Genomic DNA, 25952 nt, shown 5'->3' with positions numbered 1-25952 from the left:
GAAGCACCTTTAGTATCACATGCTTTGATTTGATTTAAGATGAAATTAATTGGAATCCATACACTTCCAAGCGATGGATATCAGAGACTAAACAAAAAGTTAGTGTGGTGTAAAGGTGGCGGTGACGTTTACTTTGAATAAATTACTTGTCCTTAACATATTATTATAAAACTGTAACTATAGTGGTGATTCCACAGGTACGTGGAAGGCGAAATGTTATAATATGCGGTGGTTTGTTATATAAGATGTTGGATCCCAGAAATTGAAAGCAAAATCAGGAGAGAAACTCTGAGAAAAGGTACTACGTACCTGCTGCAGCAACCTCGAAGCTAGTTCAAACTAGTGGGAGGTTGTGTGCATAGAAGCGCACAAAACAAAACCAAATTGTACTGAGAAAAAGACAGAAAGAAAAACATCAAATAGATCTGAGGAAGAAGAAGAAGAATCAAGATGGCTCGTGGAAAGGTTCAGCTTAAGAGAATTGAGAACTCAGTGCACAGACAAGTGACCTTCTGCAAGCGTCGAGCTGGGCTTCTTAAGAAGGCTAAGGAGCTCTCTGTGCTGTGCGATGCTGAAATTGGTCTTTTCATTTTCTCCGCCCATGGAAAGCTCTATGAACTAGCCACCAAAGGGTCTTTTTCTTTCTCTTGCTTTCTCTCTTCACATATCTCTATTATTATCTCTCACTTTCCATTTTCATCTTTTCTGTACCTTCTTCTGCATGTATATATCAAAGAACCATGCAAGACCTGATCGAGAGGTACACCAAGTTCACGCGAGCGGCTCATCCTGAAACATCACCCGAACCACTTCCTCTAGTAAGTAACATGTTCATATGACTCTCGTTTTCAAATTAACGTAAAAGTCTGTCGTAATACTATATTAAATAACTCTCTGTGTGTTAAATGAATGTAAAAGTGTATCCTATTACTGAATAAAATAATCTCGCTAATGATAAGTTAACATTACTTGGTGTTGAAGAAGAAAGAAACCTTAATTGTGGTCTGTCATTATAATATGCAAAGGAATCACGTAACGTTTTGTTCCCTGTCCACTTAATTTTGTCGCATGCATAAATGGTTAGATTATATTCTTCAAGTATTTGCTGGCTAAGAAATTAGGTTAGAATGGTATAAATGTCATACACTGCATTGCACTTAATTTAATTCTTGCTTAAGGTTAAACTAAACATAAGCTCATTCACAATTAATACTTTTCAATTATTTCAGTAAGTTATAGCCCTCTGTTTTCTTATATTTGGTTTTCACTCCTTTTTATATTTGTAATTTGTAAATAAATATCCTTTTGATTATTTTAATTTAAAGCAAACATATAAATATATTTTTAGCTTACAATACTTTAAAAATGAATTATTTAATTATGAAAATTGTGTACACAAAAGAAAAACATTTTCTTATTGACATTATTAATAAAAGATGAAAAATAAAAAGTTATACTTAAATAAGTTAAGTGTTCAAATAATTAAACGAGATAATGAATTCATCTCTAAACGTATTTATTAATAAGTCTTAATTTTGATATATAACCTTCGCATTAACTAAGTATTCGTACTAATTTTTCAAATTGGATATAAAGATAAGATGTCTTATTTCCATATTTCTATTATTACTTCTTTTCGTCTTTGTACTCGTTTACATTTTTAGTTTATGAAATAATTTAAACAACTTGTTTAAAATAAATTCATGTTAAATCTCATTATGTATATTGAAATCTCATCTAGACTAACTAGATAAGTGAGATTATCATATTCATATAAAATTATATGTTAAAGTTAATTATTTTTTTTATATTTTATTTAAATGATAAAATTTCTACACATATATCTACACTGATCCATCTTTATTTTAAATTAGTTTGATTGAAATGTAAAAGAGAGAGATTTCAGTAGAATAAATAGAACTCAAGAAAATATAAGGACATTGAAATTGAGGTACATATGTTGTATGTATGTGCAACTTTACATTAATTGTTTATCTATTCTATATTGTCATTATTAATCAAAAACAATTTATAGTTTTTTTACCATTATATTTTAATTGAAAGTCATACTCAGTTCAGTGGCATAATTGTTGACTAGGATGCAAAAGAGGAATCTAACTTGCTAAAACAAGAAATCCAAACACTGCAAAAGAGTATCAGGTACACTATTATTTTATTTTATTATATTATTTATCTTCCAACACTATTATGTATACAATGTAATTAAGGAAATTCGAATTTTTCTTTTTGACTGTGTATGTATCTTTGTAGAGGATATGAGCTTGAGTGTTTATCCTTGCATCTTTCCATATTTTTTTTTTAAATTTCAAAATTATTTTCTTTATTTTAAAAAATCTTATATTCTATTCTTTTAACAAATTTTAAAATCTATTGAAAGATTTTTCAACCTTTCAATAAATTTCAAAATCTATTAAATTTTTTAAAATTTTTTTAACAAATTCGAAATTTGTTGAAAAAATTTGTTTTTTAACAAATTTTAAAATTTATTAAAAGATTTTTTTTTTTCAAAAGATTCCATAAATTTAAAAACCCATTAAAGAAAATTATTTTTGAATATGAATTTTGTTATTGTTAATAGTTTTTTTTTAACTTAAATAAAGGTTGTTGCTTTTTACACCCATCAAAATAACATCATACTATATAGTCTAAATTGGAAAATGGTGACACTTATAATCATATATAAGTTTGCTTATAAAAAATTCTTAGGTATTTGTTTGGAGGTGGAAACAAGACCTCAACAATCGATGAACTACAAGTGTTGGAGAAGAATCTGGAAACTTGGATATATCATATTCGCTCAATGAAGGTATTAGAAAATATTTTCTCATATGATTAAAATATTTATAAATTATCGTTTATATTATACATGGATGATTAATTGGTATGCTATATGTGATGAACAACAGACCAACATCATGTTACAAGAAATTGAAGCATTGAAAGATAAGGTTAGCATAAATTTATGGTTCAATTTTTATATTTCTCAATATTTTACTTGTCATAATTTTATCCTTGCTATTCAATTTATAAATTGCCTTATATATAAATACAAAAGTTATCTTTATATATATCAAGTAAGGAAATTAAACTATAGAAAAGAAGAAGTATATACTAAACTATAGCTTTTCATTGGGAATACACTTAACAAATTTTATTACAAACCATTTGCAATCATAAATATTTAACATTGTTAACAAGATTTTTGTGTGAAAAAAAAAGAGCATAACACAAAATGATAAATATTTTTTATATACTTTGCATTAACATTCAATTATATAAAAACGATTCATTCGTTGTATGAAATTTTATTTCGATCTAACTTTTCAATTTGCATTAACATTCGATTGTAGTTTAATTTTCTTATTTTAAGTTATAAATATGTAAGGAAGACAATTAATTATAGTATTACCGTGTTAAAACAATTTAAATTAAAATATTAAATAAACGAATCATTTAAATTACACACACTTGTACTCTTAAATAAAAGTTTACTCACAAACTAAATTTGGAATATACTATTAGAGAAATACAGGGAAAATAAAAAAATACATAATAAAGACAAAATATAGGTATCTACAAGAACAAAAGAGAATGAATACAAATTGATACGATAATTGAAAGTAAGGTATATATACTTTTATAGAGTGCAAATAAATCCAACCAAACGGGAGATTTGAATTTTAAACTTGTAAAAAGGTGAATCCTTTAAGTTTGATTTAAACGAATCTAATAAAAAACTTAACTTTGACTTGTTAATTTCTTTTAAGATAATATTGTTTAACTTAATTATTTTATTTTTATAAAAGAATAGTAAATATTTTCAAGTTTACGATCTTAGTATTTAATAAACTTTAAGATTATGGGGTAATTCACAAATAGAAGATTTAGAAATTGTTTTCAAATAAACAATAAGAAATATATAATTTTTTCTTCTTATATAAATCTTTTAGTGAATTGTTTATTGTCCAATTTGCAAAGTTTGACCTTGGTTTATTTCAACAATCAAGCTTAATATTAAGGTTGGATTTGCTTTAGTTAGACAAATAACCCTAATCAAACATTTAAAAAAGTTGAGTATATAATTAATTTATAAATATTAAAAAATAAATTTTAAACTTAATTTAATTTTACAAAATTGACTTATAAAATAAAATTGATATAAATATGGTAAAACATTGTTGATTTTAAATTATTATATTTTCACGGATTTGATTTTGACATCATTTTAAAAACTAATATTTTACAATTGTGAATTGTAGGAGGGAACACTTAAAGCAGCAAATAAATATCTCCATGATAAGGTAATGATGGACAATGATATTTTGACAACTCTTTTTTAACAACTTTTTGACAATAGTACACATGTCATCATTTTATTGGTCTGTTTGAATTTATGTTTAAAAAAATATTTGAAACGGATCAATCATAAACTGTCATGTATGCGTTGTTAAAAAATTGTCAAAAAAAAGTTGTTAAAGAGACTCTTTCCTACTGTAATACCTAAAAACATGTAGAAATATGTGATACTTTGTCCCAAAAACCATTCTAATGTATGGTTACGTTTTCCAGATTGTAGAGAATGCTGCAATTCATAACTTTGCTCAATTTCCGACCGATGTTCCATACCCACTAATTATACAAGATGGAACTTTTCAACACTACTAATAAGTTGTTGCTATGATGTTTTTATTATAGGCTTTAATAAATGGAAAAATTATGTGTTAAACAACATTAAAAATTATGCTACTTGTGCAAACTATATGCAATAGTTTGTAACATTAATATTGTCTTATTCTAATAAGTTTATAATTTATAATGTAAAAGTCAGAAAAGTGTGAATTCTGACTCTGTCATTGACAATAATGTAAAATAGTTTACGAGAGTAATAACAATGATATTGTGTGGAATAATTTTGTATGTTGTATTGCTAAATAGTTTATTTTTTATTTGTAAATATAAATGTTGTTATATTATATTTGTATTTAGAAAATTAATATAACAGAAGAGTAAATTATTTATTTGTTCATTTATATCGATCCACCTTTCCATTTCCAATTGTCTTTCTCTTCTATATTCATTTTCTATTCACTAAATTTTATAAGTTTCAGTTTAAGAAAATTGTGTTTATTAGCAACTTTTCATATATTTTTTTGTTTTTCTATGAAGTCCTGTGCATAATTTAGTAACTTGTAATTATTTTTGAAATGTTTGCAATTATTTTTTAATTTTCAAGTTATAAAAGTATTTTTTTTATTTTTTAAATTAAGTATTATTTTGAATTTGTTCAGATATATTCAATAGTCGTATTTTGTTTTGGAATCAAGATCAAAATAATTTAAAAATACATTTTTCTTTAACTTTTAATACATTTTTTACGAAAAAAATAGTAACATGAGCTCAAAATTCTAAAACGAATGATGTTTTGGATGCGATAATTAATTATAATGATAATGAATTTGAATTTAGAATATTGTTGGACAAAAATTTTTCTTAATACTTAATTAGAAAACTTATTTCCATACACTCAATAATTTTATATTGTCTATGAATCGAGATGAAAAATAATTTAAATAAATATTTATTTTTCAATATTCTAAAACATCTTTTAAATATAAAACCCCTTAATTCAAAACTTTAAATTGGTTAATATCTTATATTAATGATTGATTTTAACAATATTATTTCAACATTTTTAAAGTTAAAATAAAAACAAATTTTTATTTATTTAATTTTAAAAAATAAACATAACACTGTAGTTTTTATTTTTATATAATTTTAAATAGTTTAATTAATTCTTTTAATTGAATGTAATTTGGAAAATTTTAAAACAGCAAAACTAAAAAATTTGTATTCATTTTAATAAAATAAATTAGCAAAGTGGATTCAAACTTTTTTTTTAAAAAAATTATTTTAAAACTTTTTTTTTTAAAATTTATTTTAAATCATAATTGACCGAATGGCTAACTCCTCTGTACCCTAAATCATATCTATGTCAAAAAGATTAAATTAATTATACGGAAAACAATTTTTACACTTTTTGGAAAAAAGGTAACCAATAACCACATTTCATAGGATTCGTTTTAGAATAAAAAATAACTTATAAATTTCTTATTTTTTTTAACATGGAATAGAAATTTAGTAGAAATTTAAGTATCATTTTAACATAAATAAAATAAAAAATTGAATATTATATTAGAAGCAAAACTAAGAAAATATTGTTTTAGGTTCTAAATAATTTATAATCTCTCGTATGTTATCTCTTATATTTTAGTTATATAGAGACAATTAATTATTACTTTTTTTAGTATTTATTTTTTAATTTTTTTATATAATTTAAATTTACTTGACCGATCCATATCAAAACATTGATGAATTTAATTTATTTTATAATATATATCTTAGAGAAAATTATAATTAAGTTTAGAAAATGATAAACTAATTAACCATCTTAGTTATATAAAAATAATATTTTCTTTTTTAAGTATATATATATATATATATATATATATATATATATATATATATATATATATATATATATATATATATATATATAAGATAGAATAATGTTAATATCAATATTTCCGTTGAAAAGAGTTTCTAACTAAAATATTATTATATCATCAAAGATTAAACGAATTAATCTTATTGTCAATTAAAAGAAATACTAAATTAAATTAATTACGATATTTTAATAGATAATTTTATATAAAAAACAATCAATAATTTAAAATAAAAAAAAAGTTTATTCTTAAATTTATTTTATTCCTCCCATCCTGAAATCCTATATATTCACCTTATTACATCATGATGAATATCATTACAACCAACACTTTATTCATGAATATTCAAACAAGAAAAATAATATACTAAATGATTTAACACTTCTGCAGACAAGAATCCATCACTTCAGACACAGCACCGCTACCATCTGACATATATACAAAATGAATCTTTAGAAATATGAAAAAACATATTAACTGAAAGGAAAATATATTTCGATACCAATTTTTTATATTATTTTGATATTGTACACGTGTCAAAATGTGATTAGACGATTTTAAATTAAAAAAAAAACTGAGGTAGAGATATATTTGAAAGAGAAAAACCAAAGTTTTTTTTTTAATTTAAAATCGTCCAACCATAATTTGACACGTGTACAATATCAAAATGATGTCAAAAAATTGGTGTGAAAAATATCATTTTCCTAACTGAAATATATGAATAATATGAAAGCAATGTTGTAAGAGTTTGAATACCAATGTTGATGCTTATGGACTTGTTAACCCCACAACGAGTAATGCACTCGGAAGTTTCTTTAGACATTTTTGGACACTTTGCAATACAAATCCCAAAACATATTGGATAAGGAATAATAGGATCTGCAAGACAAATTAACCCACATCGAACAGGACATGAAAGTTTAGCTTCTGAGAAACACAACATCATCATTATCAGAACAACCACACCAACATTTTTCATCTCATTCTTTGCCATAACTTCTTTTCAACCCTCTAATATATCAAAACTTTGTCTATAACTTAAATTTATGTTGTGTGTTTCAAGGGAAGCCAAACATGCTTATATAGCCACAAAATAACTACCAATTTAGAATTATATTAATGGTATTAATTAGATTTGCACTCATTTAATGATGGATTTTGAAACTTATTAATCAATTGTTTAGGTTCATGTCTTAAATAAATAATTCAAATTCAGAAGTCTAAATACATAATGCTTCATGCCTAAACAGTTGCGTTTTAAAATGAATCTATAATAAATACTGATAATAAAATAGTGTATAATAAATAACAATAATAGTAAAATAGTTTATAATAAATAATAATAAATATAAAAATTAATAAATTATAATAAATATAAGTAACAATAAATAATAAATATAAATATAATAAGTAGTAATAACATGAATAGAAATAAATAATAATAAATAATATGAATAGCAAAATAATATAAATAAAAAATAAACTCATGTTAAATTCAATGTATATTAATTATATTAAATAATACAAGACTAGATGATACAAATTGAAATCATATATGATATATGTGACACCTGATTTAGACAAATTAATACTTAATCCAAATCCAAATCCAAATGATCTTAACTATTAACCTATACAAGCTTATCATATTGGAAAACAATATGTTGAAGTTTCATTTATAGTAATTGTTCCGGATGAACTTTTACCTCCAAGACTATCTTCCGCTCCCTGAGGAAACTCTGTACGCTTCTGCCCAAACCAGCCGGATATCTGTCAAAGGCACTCCGACGCTCAAGTCAGTAGGGTAGACAGGGTCAAAGATATAATCTAATGTGAGTAAATGAGCATTCAATGTAACCAACTACCTTTCACCTTTGACTTGTATTTATAGTATTCCTCATGGGCCCTTAATTACCTAATCTCTAATCATGGCCCAATATAAGGCCCATCACCCTAATTACGTTTAACCTTACTTTAATTACCGTTTGCTAAGAGCCCTTCTCGGTCGCGACCGGTCGGTCTACATCAATCATCTCTTTCCTGACATTTTGGTTTGTTGCCTCTGACGGCCATTCGACCCTGTCGGCGTACAAACCATGTCCTATTCGGCCTTCGGTCACTGGACGACGAGTTGATTGACTTTATCCGTCTTTTACCGAGTCCCTGTTGTACATAACACCGGGGGCCCCTACTGTACAGTAATTAGATGATATTGTAAAACAAATATGTTATACTATCACTATGGTAGAATAAATATAATAACAGATGAGTGTGCTTATAATTATATTAGACAAATCTGTTAATAAGCATTAGAGAAATCTATTAATAATTATTATACGAGTATCTCAATGATTTTTGTTTATATATTTATACGAAAATAATAATAGTAATATAAAACAATGCAAATCATTCAATATAATAATCTCTCAAATACTTTCCTTTAAGTGAATGTATTTTAAATGACCCTTCTTTAGTATCAATTTCCATTGAAGGGTAGCTTAAGAAAATAATACTTATAGTATTTAGCATATTAGTAAAAAATTATATTAATTCCAACATGGTGTATTGTGTTTGTCTGCTAAAAAATACAAGTGAGTGAGACAGCAATTTGACATTCATTAGTAAGAGAGTTGGAAATTACATTTATGTATATGTATTGTATGGAAGAACATAATAACATTCACATGGACATGTTCCTTAAAAATGATGCTTTATTGTTCCTTCCATTACAAATAACATATACTGTAAACCCTAATTATTCACCCAGTCTTGTGCCGCCTATGTTCTTGTTACACCATGCCTAATATTCAAACGCATGCACATGCTTTCTCTCGCCAAAGCAAAGTCAGAAAAAACCTCTCACTTTCAGCTTCTTTTACTACCTTGGAATCCACAACTCAATCACTGCCTCCATTTTTGTCTATCTTTATCTCCTTCCACCTTCATGAGTGTGTCGTCTCCCAACATAATTGCTTCAAAATCAATAAACTCTAACACTTATCACCTTCTGCTTCTTCTTCTCTTCCCTATATATTAAACCCTTAGGTTGCTATATATCAACTTCTAAATATACAACTCTACTCGACTACTTCTTTTCTTTTTTTTCTCTTCCTTCTTTCCAGCTATACCTAGCTTCATTATCTTTTGCTTCCACTTCTCTCATCCTAGGCCATTTTTTCTTCTGCTAGGTATAACCCCATCACCATTATTTCTCAGTTCCTCCCAAAAGTTACGTTCTTGTTATGGAATCTCATGTTTCCATACCTTACCATATACTTGTTTATATAAGTTTTAAAATTCTCAAACTTTCGTTTCGTTCGGAGAGCACAGTTACTGCATTCTTGCATCGCATTCTTTCATCTGAAACACTCTGAATTTGTGGTGAAGAGCTTCTATAGTTCTTTTTTTTTCCTCTTATATATGATTGTGATGTTTAGTTCACAAGTGGGTGATTTGCAACTTTCTCTCTTATTCTAGATATAACAAGATCTGTATCTAATTTAACTCACACTTCACTTGTTTGATTTCCAAAAGAAAGTCTACTTTTGAAAATTCTTTCAGATGGTCAAAGTTGCTTTAAAGTTGACATTCTCAAACTAGACATTTCTTCGTCTTGTTTGATATTTTAATAATTTTTTAATAACAAGATACGTGTTACTATTTTATTGGTATGTTTGAATTTATTTCTAAAAAAAATATTTAAAACGGATCAATCATAAACTAATATGTATACATTGTGAAAAAGTTGTCAAAAAAAATTATTAAAGAAACTTTTTCTTTATTTTTTTTTTTCACTTTGATTCGTATTAGCCTCACTCAACCCTTATGTTGGAGTTTGTTTGCAATTATTAGCATATATATATATATAGTGGTATATGAAATAAATATTGGGTTTGGTTAAAAAATGAGTTTGAGTGTCCTAGAAGGCGTTGAAGTTACGTATTATGACAGTTGTGATGGGTGTAATAATTTTCTTGCATGATTTGTTGGCACTTGGAAGAAGTAATTATAGAGAAAGGTTGTTGTTTATTGAATAAGAAGGCTAGGCTATATATAGGTGTAACTTTTGCTTGGCTTCTAAACCTGAGATAGAATTGGATGCATATATTGCGAGACTTAGGAGCAAAGAATATGTAGTACCATCTATTGTCTTCTGTGTTTCTTTTCTTGCTTCATCATCAAATATATATTATCACACAAGCCAAATCAAGATCCCCATATATACATTTTAATTAACTTTTCAGAATATATATATGTCTTTATTTTTAACCTTTGATTTCTCTTAGTATATAAGCTTCATGGACCGTAATCAATCATTATATATATACTTTTAATCTTTGTTTCCAAGGAAAGAGAGCATAACACATAAAAAGACTAAGGCTATATATATATATATCACTTAATTAATATTAGAATAAAATATAACTAAATTAAATATATGAATATTATATAATTAGTTATTTTGTTTCTGCTTTTTATTAAATTTCTGGTATGTGTTTTGTCATATATAACCCTATAAATTGTATTATTTCTTTTTTCTATTGATGATTAAGATTTTACATTCGGGTCTCTCTTTTTACTCTATTTATAAACTTGTACACACTAATTTTTAGCATGAAGAAATTAAAAGAGAATTATATATATGTTCTCTGCTGCAAAGACACAAAACCATGTCGAGAAAGAGAGATGCGATGTTTATAAACAAAAAATTATACAAAACTTATATAATGTCATTTTATTTCTCTTTTATAATTTTAGAAAAATATTAATATACATTCTTTAATTTTCCCACACCCTTTAAACATCTAATAAACATAATACTCATTTTAAATTATTATACTTTAATGTTTGATGGTGTTTAAAAACATTACACATGCAATCTTTAATTTTCATAAACCCTTTAAATGTAAAATTTTTACTTTCCTCGTTGATTCATTTTAAATTATTTATAATTTCATGTTTAATGATGTTTAATTAGCAAAAATAAAGTTTTTATGTGCCATCATCAATGTAAAAATATAGGCTCAAATTAATAAAGAAAGTAAAAAGGAAAAAAAGAACAGTTTATTCTATAACTATTTTGTTTTAATTGTAACATAGACATATATATAATATATGTGTGGACCACCCTGTCACTCCAATGAAAACAGCGAATGTGGCCGTGGGACCTCGGTTTACATGGCAGAGCTCATCATGCATGCGTACCCTTTCAAACCTTTCCATCTTCAGAGAAATATAGATATGGCTTTTTATACTAAGTATTTCACGTCCCATTCATTTTCTTTCTTTTCAGTTGAATATATGCTAGAAGCTAGATAGCTGCAGTGGAGCGAGAAGCTCCACAATAGTTAAAGTTTTGCTCATTATGCGTTTATTATGTACAGGCACTTAAACAGTACTTGCAAGAGATGTTTTTAGCTAAGTACCTATAATTAGTATGTACCCAAAACCAATTTATGATGCAGTCGCTATTTCCATAATGCAATTGGGCAGCTGGAGTTTGATGTTGAGGCATTTTCTGGAGGCACCACCATCTCATGTTTGTCGAAATGTCTGAACTGTACATTGCAATTGCCACTGTCATTGCCGTGAAAGATACTGGCTGTGGTGTTTGAGTAGGCATTGTCTTTGGATCCATCTTGACTGAGTTGTGAAGCAACGAACTTGTCAAGCACTCGCCAATCAGTTACTTGATCATTGCGGTTGCTTTTGCCGTAGGTTGTCTGAAGGTTTATTTGCTGACCTATAACATGTTCTTCTTGTATGAGTAACGAGGGAAGCAGAGTGGTGGAGTGGTTCACATGATCTAGAAGATATGGTGCCATGGGATTTGGGCTCTCCAGAAGTGGAAGGAAGTGGTCACGAGGCATCTGGTAGGGCACATCTAGCTCTTTCTTGCAATGATAGGGAAGCTGGTAGACCAGATTAGATTGAGAGGTCTGCTTCGGTGAGTCCATGTCTTGAATGAAAGATACTTGCTCATCATACCAACTGGGAGACTCGTGCTCATTCACTTTACGCATTGTTGTTACTCTCTTCTTGAATACTCTACACACAACCCAACCTTCTTCCTGCTTCATTCATCAACAAAGGTGAATTATACTCAAAATGCTACACATGCATATGCATGCATGCATGCTGTTCTTTCCTTTTATATCGTTGGATAAATAATTCCAAGTCGTATTGTAACACGCCATGACTATAAATTGAACTCAATGTTGCTATGTATTTTTCTATATGGTGATTCTTGTAATTGAATATAAGTAGGTTATTTATATTTTATGGAGTCTGAATTTTTTAACAGCAATTCTTTTTGTTCATTATAACTGAACTTGCCTGTGGAGTGCCATTTTCTTCTGTTTCAAGCCGATATTCATGCATTATCCAATCTGACTTTTGTCCATTTGGTGCTCGACCTTTATAAAAGACTAAGGTTTTCCTCATGCCTATCAGTTCATGTTTGGAATAGATTGCCTTGTCTCTTCCTGTCGCTTTCCAAAACCCAGCTGCAGTTGCTCTATTTGTGCGAGTTCCAGTTGGATACTTCTTGTCTTTGTGGCTAAAGAAGTACCATTCGTTTTGCTCTTCCGTTCCTATTCTGCAAATCTCTTCAAAGTTTAAAAAGAAAATGAAGAAGTCAATTAGCAGTATTTCTTTCACCTCTTGAATTGAGATGCTATGTACTACCTTGAAGATCCCATGGCTCAATTTTGTAGAGGTCAACATCTTTTATGACATCCAGATCAATCCTCCTTGAAGCCACTTTCTTCCTAAGGTAGTAATCAACAAGCTCTTCATCCGTTGGATGAAACCTAAAACCGGGGGGAACATGAGTGAAACTATCCATGTTCTCTTCTGTTGATTCCTGCAAATTAAATTGAATCCAGTAAGTATGATAGCAAATATGGTGAAGTAGATTTGGCCTTCTATCATATTCTTTAACAAGTTAATTTATATACATACAACCAAAACTTTTATCATATTACAGGTATATGCAAGCAACATGAATTTTGTCATACCAGTACACTGTTCTCTTGCACTTTGACAAGGCGAAGTTGATCATTATATTGAATTTTTCACCCTTCGAGAATAATTAAAAAAAAAAAAAAGTATGGCATTGCTCAGTTCCTCTTCTTTCTTTCTGGTTTAATAATGTTTTCCCCGAACTTATTGACAGTAACCATGATTAGAGTGAGTTAAAAGTGGTTTTCCACTCATTAGCTTTTAACATATAATAGTAACTTATGAAAATTAGGGAATGAGGTTCCCGGACGAAAAATAACAAACTTTTACACATAAATTAGCTACGCAGTAATCTACTTCAGTCAGTAAACTAAATAATAATCAACAAGTTTATCACTAATCCCAAATTTAATTACTTTTTGTGACCCAGATTTTCGCAGTCCATTAATCTAAAACTCGTTTTTCGTTCTATATTTCACTGTCAAATTCCCTAAATTATCTCCCTTTTTTCCTTCTCTCTTCCAGTCCTTCTGTTGTGGCAAGAAAAGGTGGGAAAAGAATAAATCATATACTTAACCGTACATCTCAACCCAATGAGTATATACACAATACAGTGCTGAAAGCATTAAAGTTTAGATCACATATCGAATATATTGGAAAAGAAGTATAGAATCGCTATATATAATATATGGAGAAAAGGTATGACCATGATGATTATGCGTGCGAAACACTCACATAGTCAACACACATGCGATAGGAGACATGCACAAGACTTACTAGTCCTAGATGAACATATACAAGTGATTGTCACTCATTGTGATTGCCACTAATATATGACCCATGCTTATAAAGGGATAAAGTTCATGAACCTTCTTATAATGTCTAACAGTATATATGCTTAAACTCAAACAAGATCATATAGGAAACAAAATCGCCTCCTTCGAGGTTGGAGAAAACGAGGTGCAAATCAAACCCCTTTGAATATGCTCACATTAAGAATATGTTGAGTTTAAGATCTGTTAAGTAAGAACTCTACACTTCTTTTTTTGGGTTATGTCGTGCGACTTCTATATCTTATGAGAAAGTGCAGGAGGTTTAGCTTCAAGACAAAGCAAAGAAAATTAAAAAAGAATTTAGACAGAAAGTGTAAGAGAGCTCACAGATCAAGCTAGTCTTCACAGATCTGAGTGTGGTTCTGTCACAAATCTTCCTCCAAAATGAGTTGGTGTTTTGTGCACCGAGATGAAAGTGGTGCTGTGGTGATATGTCTCAACTTTAACTCCAGAATATATAGGGAAAATGCTCCTAAATCAGACAAAGATTTTCAACGCAATAAAAGCACTGAAAAAGGTTGAAACAGTAACAAACACAAGTCCTCGGGAACAGAACCCGTCGACTTTTTCTGTTAGCTTTTTGTTCTCTCACAAGAAACAAACAACCTGTGTTTTTTACTTGTGGGATCGGATCCCGAGGAAAAAGGCGTACAAGAAGAAGAACAGAAAGCGGCAACGTCTGAAGATCAACGCCGGGAAGAGTTCTCTTTTGTTTCTGGAAAAGTAGGTCAAAGAAGAAGGAAAACAGTAACACAGAAAAATAAAACCCTAAAGATATACATGCTTCTGTTCGGTTTCTGGCAAACAATACAAGATATATATGACGAACAAGATCTGAGTGTCGGTTAGGCTGAATTGGTGGGAAAGGTTTGTGAGTGACGGAGAGGGAGAAAAGGTGGCGGAAAAAATGGAAGAGGTGAAAGGAAATGGTTGGGCAGTGGCAGCTCAACCTGAAGCTGAAAGAGACTGAAGGCAACCAACACAAAGTGAACAGCTTTGTTTTCAGTGGGCAAAAGGGTCTCTTTCTATGTATGTATGAGGAAGGTTTGCATAATATGTTAGAGTAAAGATTGCAGAGAGGAAAGTATGAAACGGTGAAGGCAGAGAGGAAGTAGCAGCTTAGATGAATGACGAATCTTAAAGGGTTTCCACAAGGCACTAAAAAGAGTAAACAAATTTGGTGGTGACGTAATGGAACAGCCAAGCCTTCTGGCTTTTGGGAAAAAAAAGGCATGCACACCTCTCACACACAAATGAGGCATGGTGGCCCCCTCCTTCATTCTTAGTCCCTACCATTTCCACCACCTTCGATTCTCAACTGTAATTAAATTCACATCATGGTCTCCATTGGAAGTGACAATGGATCTCCATCTTCTTCCAAACATTTGCTTCTCATATATATATATATATATATATATATATATATATATATATATATATGCCAATTCTTCTCAACATTCTTCTCCATCTTGTCCCTTATTATCTTACTGTTGATGCTTGTTTCCCTGACAATTAGGTTAATGATTTTCTGCTATCGACCATATATATATATATACCAGTAGTTACAACATGTGTATTCATTAATTTACTTACCTTGTTAATGTCAAAGGTGTTCTTGTAATAATTATATCAGACTATATATACATGGAAAAGGTAATGTCCTTAAAGTGATAATTATTTCATTTGTCTTGAACCAGACAAAAGAAAAGAATAAATTAATTGTTAGAAGCAATGGAATTTCTATTCAACCAGATTAGTATATATTGTTAATATAGCAAAACAGCTTTTTGATTGTTTTTAAAAAATGGTATTAGTGTATAATGAATCCCATATTGGTGGTATATGGCATGATTTCATTATTACAATTAGATGGAACTAATTTTGTTGCGACCAATGCGTTTCCATCACACTATCGAGAGTCATAATTGATGTTATATATCTATAGTTGCACGTCTCACTGTCACAGCTGCTCAATTCATTACGGAATTCACTCCCCGTCCCGTTCTCTCAGACTTCACATAACTTTTATTTCTGTTATTTGTACATAAGAAACTAAGTTTTATTTGAGCATGTGTATATAATCATTTCAGTGAAATTTCATTAGAATATGGTCACGTGTTTGTGATGTTAGACACCGGAGAATCAAATGTATAACATTCTTTTACAAGGTACATCATAAGTTGCTAGTTGCAGTAATGGTCGATGTGACAGAGTTAGTATGAGGGAAAGTACATTATAAAACTTCATAGATTATTAAACAGTTTTTACAAACTATGCACATTAAAAAATATGGTTACTTGCGGTACCCATTTTGCAAATATTGTGAGGTCCTTGAATTGTAATTGTGAAATATTACTTTTAGTAGCAGAAGAGTAGAGGAATACTTTTATTTAAAGGTAAAGCCATTGGGCCCATTCCGTGAACCTTTTTGCAAAACCGCTAAGCCAGCCGAGTTGGTATGCAAAGCCGATGAAGCCGAGCCAGTGAGTGAGCAGTGTGATGGAATGCGGGACCCACCTAAGTTTGATGGCTGAGTGTACGTAGCGGCTCGTGGTCCGGCGTGAGCTAGCCTATATGATTAGCATTGCAAGTTGGGCTGAGTTGTGCGGAGCCCACTACGGTAAGTGGGCCCAAGACGTGGTCCGTCTCGTTTTTTTTTTTGTTGGGAATTGAGAAATTGATCTTCCACACTTCACACACCCTTTAGTGCAACAACACGTGCAATTTTAGGGAAGTGCCACTCATAATAGCCATACAAACTTATTACTCGGAACCTAATTATTCTTGTGGGTGTTTTCTTCAACAGAAATATTAATTACTTTGTCTTTATAGGAAGAAAATATTAATAATAATGGTGCAAAACTTAAGGACAAAAAGTAAAGCTTTGAGATGTTTTTGTTGAACATAAACAATATGGATATATATAGGAAGAAAAGAAAGCTTGCGATGTGGTATTAATGGTGGAAAAGGTTATGATATAATTGGGTTTTGTGTGAGCGTGGGTATTATTTGCACCTCACAATAATAATAGCAGCAATAACTAAGAAATCTTGATGTCAATCTTGAAAATAAAAATAAATAAATAAATAAATAAGAAAATGAAGTTGACCTTTGGATGTGGGGTTGTGATTGAAAGAAGTGGACCTAGTGATGAATCATCACTTGTGGGTGACGTGGCAAGGAACGAACGGTGTTGGATGCGGCTTCTGAAATGCACATAGGGCCCCACCTCCGATATCACTACCTCGTTTACATCATGGATGTTTTGTTTCGCACCATCCTAGGGTTTCTATGTCTAGGGTTGCTTCTCCTCCACACTTCTATATGCTCCCACATGACAGTGTTGCCCTTTATTTCCAAGGACCTTCGTCAACTTTTCTGCCCTTCACTGAGGTTAAGATGGGAATGTAGGGTTCTAAAATAGTGATATAAAAAAAATGGTATTTTATTTTATTTTCGGTGGAGGAACAGATTTAGAAGAAGATGAAGCTTCCATGTGAATGAAAAAAAGTCATGATTTTTTTATATGATATATATACTTGGAGAATTGAATGATCCCAGAAAACATGAGTGAGATGCTAAAAAAGAGAAGAAGAAAAGATAATTTATGTGATTTGTCAACTTATTTCATGAATGGGTTAATGATTTTAATAATTGTGTTAATTTTGCAGTTTCCATTGTGTCATCACCTTGTTTTTCAGAAATTAGATACATGATTACATGTTGATGTATGGTGTGCCACCTTATAAATGATAAAACCAATTATAACCCTAATAATATCAATACGATTACATAAATGACTAGTCATTTATGTAATAAATTGCTTGCTATGCTTGTATTATATTTTATTTTATGGTCTGAGCTCTTTATTATGTCATGCTATCGTAGTAAAATGCGTGATCAAAAATATTTTTGAAGTCGTAATAACCTTTCAATTACTGAAAAACTATAGTCATAACTTTTCTTATTCATATCTAACTAAACATTATAATAGAGACGGCAAAATTAATTAATTAATTAAACACTTCACTTTTCTTTATCATATATATAATTAGTTAAAGGTCAACTTTTAAATAGAGAGAACTTCCAACTTCCAACAACATTTTTAACTTTTTCCTATCTTTAAATAGATTTTTTGATACTTTTTTAAACATAATATATTTTAGACTTTGTAAATTCTAATGTTTGAACGGATAATATCCCCAACCCTTCTTAATTTGAAGTGCTACATTTCTCATACATACAAATTTATTAATGTTCATTGGTTTATGACACACACTGAATATAATTATGCCCTTTCAGCTAAAGATTAGAAAAATTGTTAGAATTACTTAATTAATTAATTTCCATGCATCACTTAACACATACACTATCAAACCGTTAGGCATCGAAGGTGATGTTTACCTGAAAATTGTTCTTCTACTCAAGGACACTAAAAAAATATTATGGGTGATACAAAAAATATTCTGTCATTTTTTTTTTCAAAGTGCAATACAATTTGTATTAATATATTGGAATGCATTCTTAATAAGTTAATACCGAAATTTTACTGATGAAAAATTTGTAATTAAAATAACAAGTGACTTTAAAAATAGACCATAAATGATTATGTGAATACTTTTATTGAAGTTTTAAAATAGTTTAAGTAGTGCACTGATATATTTTTGAATAATTTTGTTTGATCAGTAAAAATAATATATAATTATAAATCCGTATAATCTATAAAAAGAATGTAAAAAATAGCTTAATGACATTATAATTACAAAAGGATAGAATCACCCCTTCATCTTCACCCATATGTCATATTTTCTGTGAAAGCCTTAAACTGCCATAAATTCATAGAATATGATGAATAAAGTTCCCCAGAAAACTAGAAACGATAAGGCTACGTTCATTGTTTCGGAATTTAGTTTTTTATGAGCAGCTTTTTTTTTAATATACGGATGCTTTAAAATATATACAATTTTAAAAGATGAGAAATTGTTTTCATTTAATTTTAATTATAATGTTCTGAAAATATAATAGTCTTTTGATATTCACATTATTACAAGTTATTAACTTTTATGAAGTTTATTTTAAAAGTCGTGCATAAAAATGTCACTTTATTATTAGTTAATATTGCACCTACAATGTATTTACATTTTATTATTAGAAAAAAGATAATAGTTTAACCATATTAGAACAACCTTTGAAACTATCCATTTTAAAAGAAAAGAAAAAAACTCAAATTGACTTCTCTCCCGAAGAAGACACTATTTACAAACACAATTATGAAGAGGAAAAAGAAAAAAATGTAATTCAAATAATAAAGTTATATAAAAGCTTTCGTATAATATTTTTTTCTTTTTTTTCATTCACTATTTATTTATATTGTGGAATTTTCTCTTTCATATTTGTCTCTAATTTGTAAAAGTTTTAAAAAAATTACATAAACAATAGACAAAAACGTGACTTGGGAGTTTATACATCATATTTTTTTTTGACAACAAATTATATATTATTATTTTATTGATTTATATATTTCATATGAGAAACTCTCACGTAATCCATTACAAAAAAGTTATTAAAAAGACAATATTTTATATGAAAACTTTTGTTTTGAAGGTTAATAATAATAATAATAATGGTTTATCCTAAGTAAGACACTACATAAGTAAAGAGAGAGGGTATTAGAAATGCAAATACTATATTAATTTAGAAGAAACTAACATTGTAGACACTCCATTTCACACACAAGCTCCCCAAACTGCATGCTTTCTTTATTGTGTCAACATTCTTTCTGTTTTCCTTTTTCTATGAATCTTCTTTCTTAGTTACCTTTTCTTGCGCATGCAAATGCTTTCTTCCTTATCTTTTTAAGATAAACATAATCCGTACGTTTCACGTTCTTGACCTTTTTCATGGAAATACGTTTGTTTAAGGTTGTCTATTTAACGCCCATTTGTATGATATCGATGCATGTACGTATAATGTGTTAGTTAACCCTTTCCTCTTCTTCCAAGCGACAGAGAGAACATGGGTTTTCCGCAAAGGTTAAGGTTAGTGTTCATGCTGTTGTTGATGTGGTGTGTAAATGTAAGAGGTTTGCAGCATAATTATGGAGAGGCCTTGTCAAAGAGCATATTATTCTTTGAAGGGCAGAGATCAGGGAAGCTCCCACCAACACAGAGGATGACTTGGAGGAAGGATTCTGCACTTCATGATCTCTATCTTCTCCCTCCACATGCTACTACAATATTTCCTTTCCCTCAAAAAGTAATTACTTCACTTTCAGAATTTTTCTTTTTTTCCATGAATAAATGAATTGATTAAGAAGATGATTTGGTGATGCAATGAGCCATGAAACAGGTTGACTTGGTTGGGGGATACTACGATGCTGGTGACAACGTGAAATTCAACTTTCCAATGGCATTTTCAACGACGATGCTGGCGTGGAGTGTAATAGAGTTCGGAAAATTCATGGGTCCAGATCTTAAACACGCGCTGGACGCTATTCGTTGGGGTACGGAGTATTTTCTGAAAGCCACAAGCATCCCTGGAATAGTGTTTGCACAAGTTGGTGACCCTTATGCTGATCATAACTGCTGGGAGAGACCTGAAGACATGGACACCCTCAGAACAGCCTACGCCGTTAGCAGGGACCACCCTGGCTCTGAAGTCTCTGCAGAGATTGCAGCAGCACTTGCAGCTTCTTCTATTGTCTTCAGGAAATATCACATTGGTTATTCTGCAAGGCTTCTGCAAAGGGCCATAATGGTATAAATAAATATTTATCCATTTTCCTGCCACATTTGTTTCAATGCTTAATTTAATAGACTTTTCTTTGTAATCAGGTTTTCGACTTTGCCGATAAATACAGAGGATCATACAACGACAGCCTCGGACCGTGGGTGTGTCCATTCTATTGTGATTTTGGTGGCTACCAGGTAGGCGGATTCTAGTTTTTCAAACATTGCCAATGGTATTAGAAAGACTTAGATGAAATGTGAATTATATAAACATAGGACGAATTGGTGTGGGGAGCAGCATGGTTGTTGAAGGCTACTAAGCGCCCTTATTACTTTGATTACATTGATCAAAACATTCATAATCTGAAAAGCTTCGCTGAATTTGGATGGGACACAAAGGACGCTGGCATCAACGTGCTCCTTTCAAAGGTATATATACTTCTTTTGTACATTATCTATTGTTTCTGCTATGGCTAATGTTTCTTATCTTGCAGCTTCTAATCAATAGCAGCTCAAATTCTAACCCTTTCACATTCAATGCGGACAAGTTTGTCTGTAGTGTGCTGCCTGAATCACCTTCGGTATCAGTCAAATACTCTCCAGGTATGTTAATTAGTTATACATAAATCTTAAGTATATGTAATCACATTGAACACAATTAATGAAAAATTAACTAGGTGGGCTTCTGTTCAAGCCTGGGGGAAGTAACTTACAGCATACAACAGCAATCTCATTCCTGTTTCTGGTTTATGCTGGCTATTTGAAGAAGACAAATAAAGAGATTGACTGTGGTGGTAACGTTTTTGCTTCTCGAACCCGACTTAGACAAATAGCAAGAGGCCAGGTACGTATTTTCGTGAATGTAATCTATGTAATGTAATGTAGCAGAGAATGATCATATATATGAATTGGAAGTGTTGATCTTGCAGGTGGATTACATACTAGGAAGCAATCCACTGAATATGTCATACATGGTAGGATATGGAGCGAAATACCCTGAAAAAATACATCATCGTGCGTCGTCGTTGCCATCAGTGGATGATTATCCTCCTCGTATTGGTTGCAAAGAAGGATCTTTTTACTTTGAAAGCCAAAATCCAAACCCCAATTTGCTCTCAGGAGCTGTCGTGGGAGGACCTTATCCTAACGATTCGTACGCAGATTCTCGAACAGATTTTGTACACTCTGAACCGACAACATACGTAAATGCACCCCTTGTCGGTGTTTTGGCTTACTTCAATGCACATTCATTCTAAACTTTTCAAACTCTCCTAATTTATTTCTAACTTTTATTATTATTTATTACTATTTGTCTTTATTACTCTATGATTGGAAGGGACTAAATCTAAGAAAACATGTATGTTCATAAATATATTTAAATAATTTTTATGAAATAAACTAAAATTATCAAAAGATGCCTTTAGCTATTTGTAGTATTCTTAATATAATTATTAAATTGTAAATATAAGAAAACGTATATATAATGATTTTTTTCGTGAAAATATATAGTCGCTAGTAATTGATATATGAATTAATAATCAAAATAATATTATATTCTAAAATGATAGGTTGAAAATTTTTCAACCAAATCCTAAATATTCTCCACACGAACTAAGACTTCTTGTACCAAATTAGAGTAATTTGCTTTTAAAATTATAATGTAACTTTTTAAAACATTATGTTAGTTTGAAAAGATTTCACAACATTAGACTTAAAAGATAACATGACACGACTTCTTTAATTTTACAAAAAGAAAGAAATTATGTTATTTTATGATAGCACGACTTCAAATCAAATATATAATAAAATTGTTTGGAAGTATGGCTACACTTACACAAGTCAATTACCACAAATTAAAAAAATAAAAATCACAAAAGAAACTTCTATCGTACACGTCACATAAATGAAAAATTGTTATAAGAGTTACACATTTTCCTACATGTACTGTGGTGATTCATTTCTGATAGAATTTATCATCAACATTGGGATTTTGGCTCCTAAAATCTCTTGCAGCAGAACGTCTGACAGCACCATTTTGAAACTGTGGAGGATAAATGGAACCTTTAGTGCTATATTGATCAAGAATTCCTTCACCTATGCTATTTCCATCTCGTATTGATTGAGAACCATGACCCATGTTCATACCAAAGTTGTAATTCTGGGAGGCAAAAGCTGGATTTCCAGAAATTATCGTGGAAGATGGCTGAAAGTTCAGTGGATACATTTGATTATGATGCATCGACTGCTGCATATTATCTGTCTGTAGCATAGTGGGATTGTCAACTAGCGGTATATCAGATGGATAAAGTAATCCATATATATAAGCATAATCTAGAGGTCCCAGTTGAGAATTTTGGTTACTGGCAATGTTAGGAAAGGTTGCTAAAGGAAGATCATGTGCCAAAACTTGCTCTGCATTAAAATTGTTAGCCAGTTGTCTATTTGGATTTGATTGTTCTTCTGAAGAATTCTCGGTAATGGAAACGTTAGGAAAGGCTGCTAAAGGATGACCATGTGCCAAAGCTTCCTCTTCTATGTTACCTGTAAAACCAGGATGAAAATTTGTCATTGCAGTAGCAGAACAAGGTTGCAATGCAGACGTCCTTGGCAATGACATGTCCTTCTGTTGCGATTGTTGTTGCTCTATTTGTCTCTCTGAAACGAGAGACGTGTCATGCTGTTGCGGTTGTTTTTGTAGCTGTCTCTCTGAGATGAATGACATGTCATTTTGTTGCTGTACATTCATATTATTTATCTGATGCATGATGGGATCGTCAACTTGCTCTGTATAAGATGGAAAAAATAATTCCCATAGAGAAGCATCATCTAGAGTTTCCAGTTGAAAATTCTGGTAACTGGCAATGTTAGGAAAGCTTTCTAAAGGCTGATCATGTGCCAAGGTTGCCTCTGCATGAAAATTGTCAGCCAATTGTATATTTGCCAAAGCTTCCTCTACCATGTTACCTGTCCTTGTAGTAGCAGAACAAGGTTGCCAGTGAATTCTTTCAACTGCGCACATCCTTGGTTCCGTGTTCCATGACATGTCATTCTGTTGCGATTGTTGTTGCTCTATCTGTCTCCCTGAAATGAGAAACATGTCATTCTGTTGCGGTTGTTGCTGCTGTATCTGTGTCTCTGGATCGCATGACTTGCCCTTCTGTTTGCCCTTTTTTAAAGAATTTCTGTGTTTCTGTCCATCAAAAATTTCAGTTCATACTCAGCCACTATGACTGTGAAAAATACAATTTGGAAAAACACCCCATAAACTCAATATAGAAAAGAAACTAACCTGCAAATGACTAGCAACATGTGATCTTTCTAAACGAGGTTCATTCATGATTTCAAGAATTTTCTTCGGCACAGCATCTAAAACAAATTAAGAAAAAGTAAAACTGTCAGTACAAAACAATGCTAGCTTAATAAGAGCAATAAATGATAATTCTGAACTGGTTTCATAAAAATAACATATCATACTATCAACTCCAAGTATTTCCACGGCGTTGAGAAATGAATCATTCAGTTTTTTATCCCATACAACACGAGGCTTCTTGGTGGGAGGTGGATTACTTGATTCATCAACATCATCGCTTTCTTCAGACATGCTATTGCTCCCATGAACCATAGACGAAGCCAGTTCAGAATTATCACTTATTCCTCTTCTTTTATTATGATCTTCCAAGCAACCAGTATCCTTTTGCAGCTTATCTGCACAGATGCACTTCTTCTGAAATAGACGTGTCAACTTATTCTTCAAATGAAACTCATGGAAAGGTTTAATCCAATAATCACAAGCTCCATGTTTAATCGCCCTCAATCTGGAAGACATACTATCATCCGAAGACATCACTGCAAATTATTCTTTATCAGTAAGACAAGTCAAAAACTCGAAAACTTGAGTCAAATATATAGGACTAGTCGCTTACTTATGAGAGGAACATTAATTTGTTCTTTCTTGAGAAATTCTATAAATTCGTAGCCGTTCATGATTGGCATATCAACCTCTATGAGTATCAAATCAATATGCTGTTTCCTTTCTTGTAATGTAATCGCAGCACTTTGAGATTCAGAGGACGCCAGAACTGCACAGAACGTTAAAAGCAGCGTGAACATGAGAAAAGAGTAAAGCTTTCTCTGAAGAAAAGATAGTGTATCTAACCTTTAATACCATCCTGGTTGCATGTGTTCTTGATGAATTCAAGAACGGTTACGTTAGTGTCAATGGCAGCGATAGTAAGAGCTGACGGGACTCGAGGAGGTGTGTCTTCAATGTAAGTTGCAGGAGAAGCAGAGTTAGCCATGGCTTTGCAGTGTAACCTTAGAATGGAGAGGGAGAAAGCAAGTGAAAGAAAAAGAGATATAAATAGAGACTAATTTATAATTTAAATTCAAATTCCGCTCTAAAAAGAATTATTCGGAAACAACAGAACCTATTATCTTTTAATTTCTAAAACAGATTCCTCATTTTATCTATATTCATATCATATATATCAATATAAAAATTACAGTTTTTTTTTTCATATATATAATTAATTGACTGTACCTCTTTAATAATAATAATACCTAACTTAACTAATANTATTTTTAACAAATGATTATCAACTGATCTTATAACTGATATGATAAATAAATTAGAGATGAATGTAGTTATAGATTTATCTTTTTAAACAAAAATAACTCCTAAAGATATATATATATATATATATATATATATATATATATATATATATATATATATTAATACATCATATTTAATACTCTTTTGATTAATAAGAATATAGATGCATTTTATTAAATTTTGATTAATCTTACAACATTTTATTAATTTTTAATGAAATCTATGATGGAATCGGAATACTGAACTAATATCTTAAAACTTCAAATAATGAGAGAAGATGAAATTAAAA

General features: G+C 30.3%; 4 protein-coding genes across 4 annotated transcripts; 2 read left to right on the top strand and 2 right to left on the bottom strand.

Moving 5' to 3' along the window:
* The first annotated feature begins 112 nt into the window (after positions 1 to 112).
* On the top strand, positions 113 to 4923 carry LOC106756238 (agamous-like MADS-box protein AGL12). Its single transcript, XM_014638577.2, has 7 exons — positions 113 to 632; positions 737 to 818; positions 2099 to 2160; positions 2728 to 2827; positions 2928 to 2969; positions 4281 to 4322; positions 4591 to 4923. The coding sequence occupies exons 1-7, from the start codon at positions 451 to 453 to the stop codon at positions 4684 to 4686; spliced, it is 606 nt and encodes a 201-aa protein (XP_014494063.1). The 5' UTR covers positions 113 to 450; the 3' UTR covers positions 4687 to 4923.
* A 6673-nt stretch (positions 4924 to 11596) lies between these two features.
* Positions 11597 to 15616, bottom strand: LOC106755685 (NAC domain-containing protein 7). The gene is made up of 4 exons (XM_014637886.2): positions 14648 to 15616; positions 13212 to 13389; positions 12861 to 13132; positions 11597 to 12595 (listed from the first exon to the last, which is right to left on the bottom strand). The coding sequence occupies exons 2-4, from the start codon at positions 13369 to 13371 to the stop codon at positions 11993 to 11995; spliced, it is 1035 nt and encodes a 344-aa protein (XP_014493372.1). The 5' UTR covers positions 13372 to 13389; positions 14648 to 15616; the 3' UTR covers positions 11597 to 11992.
* A 4643-nt stretch (positions 15617 to 20259) lies between these two features.
* Positions 20260 to 22383, top strand: LOC106778025 (endoglucanase 8). The gene is made up of 7 exons (XM_022787367.1): positions 20260 to 20575; positions 20669 to 21076; positions 21154 to 21246; positions 21325 to 21477; positions 21543 to 21651; positions 21726 to 21892; positions 21978 to 22383. Exons 1-7 carry the CDS (start codon positions 20336 to 20338, stop codon positions 22302 to 22304), a joined length of 1497 nt encoding a protein of 498 aa, XP_022643088.1. The 5' UTR covers positions 20260 to 20335; the 3' UTR covers positions 22305 to 22383.
* Positions 22384 to 23002: 619 nt separating this feature from the next.
* LOC106778015 lies at positions 23003 to 25346 on the bottom strand. The gene is made up of 5 exons (XM_014665897.1): positions 25214 to 25346; positions 24972 to 25127; positions 24523 to 24894; positions 24338 to 24414; positions 23003 to 24238 (listed from the first exon to the last, which is right to left on the bottom strand). The coding sequence occupies exons 1-5, from the start codon at positions 25344 to 25346 to the stop codon at positions 23003 to 23005; spliced, it is 1974 nt and encodes a 657-aa protein (XP_014521383.1).
* Between the last annotated feature and the right edge of the window lie 606 nt (positions 25347 to 25952).

Source organism: Vigna radiata, chromosome 2 (genome assembly GCF_000741045.1).
Source record: "Vigna radiata var. radiata cultivar VC1973A chromosome 2, Vradiata_ver6, whole genome shotgun sequence".
In the NCBI taxonomy this organism is placed as follows: domain Eukaryota; kingdom Viridiplantae; phylum Streptophyta; class Magnoliopsida; order Fabales; family Fabaceae; genus Vigna; species Vigna radiata.
This window is presented reverse-complemented; position numbering and strand designations above follow the sequence as displayed.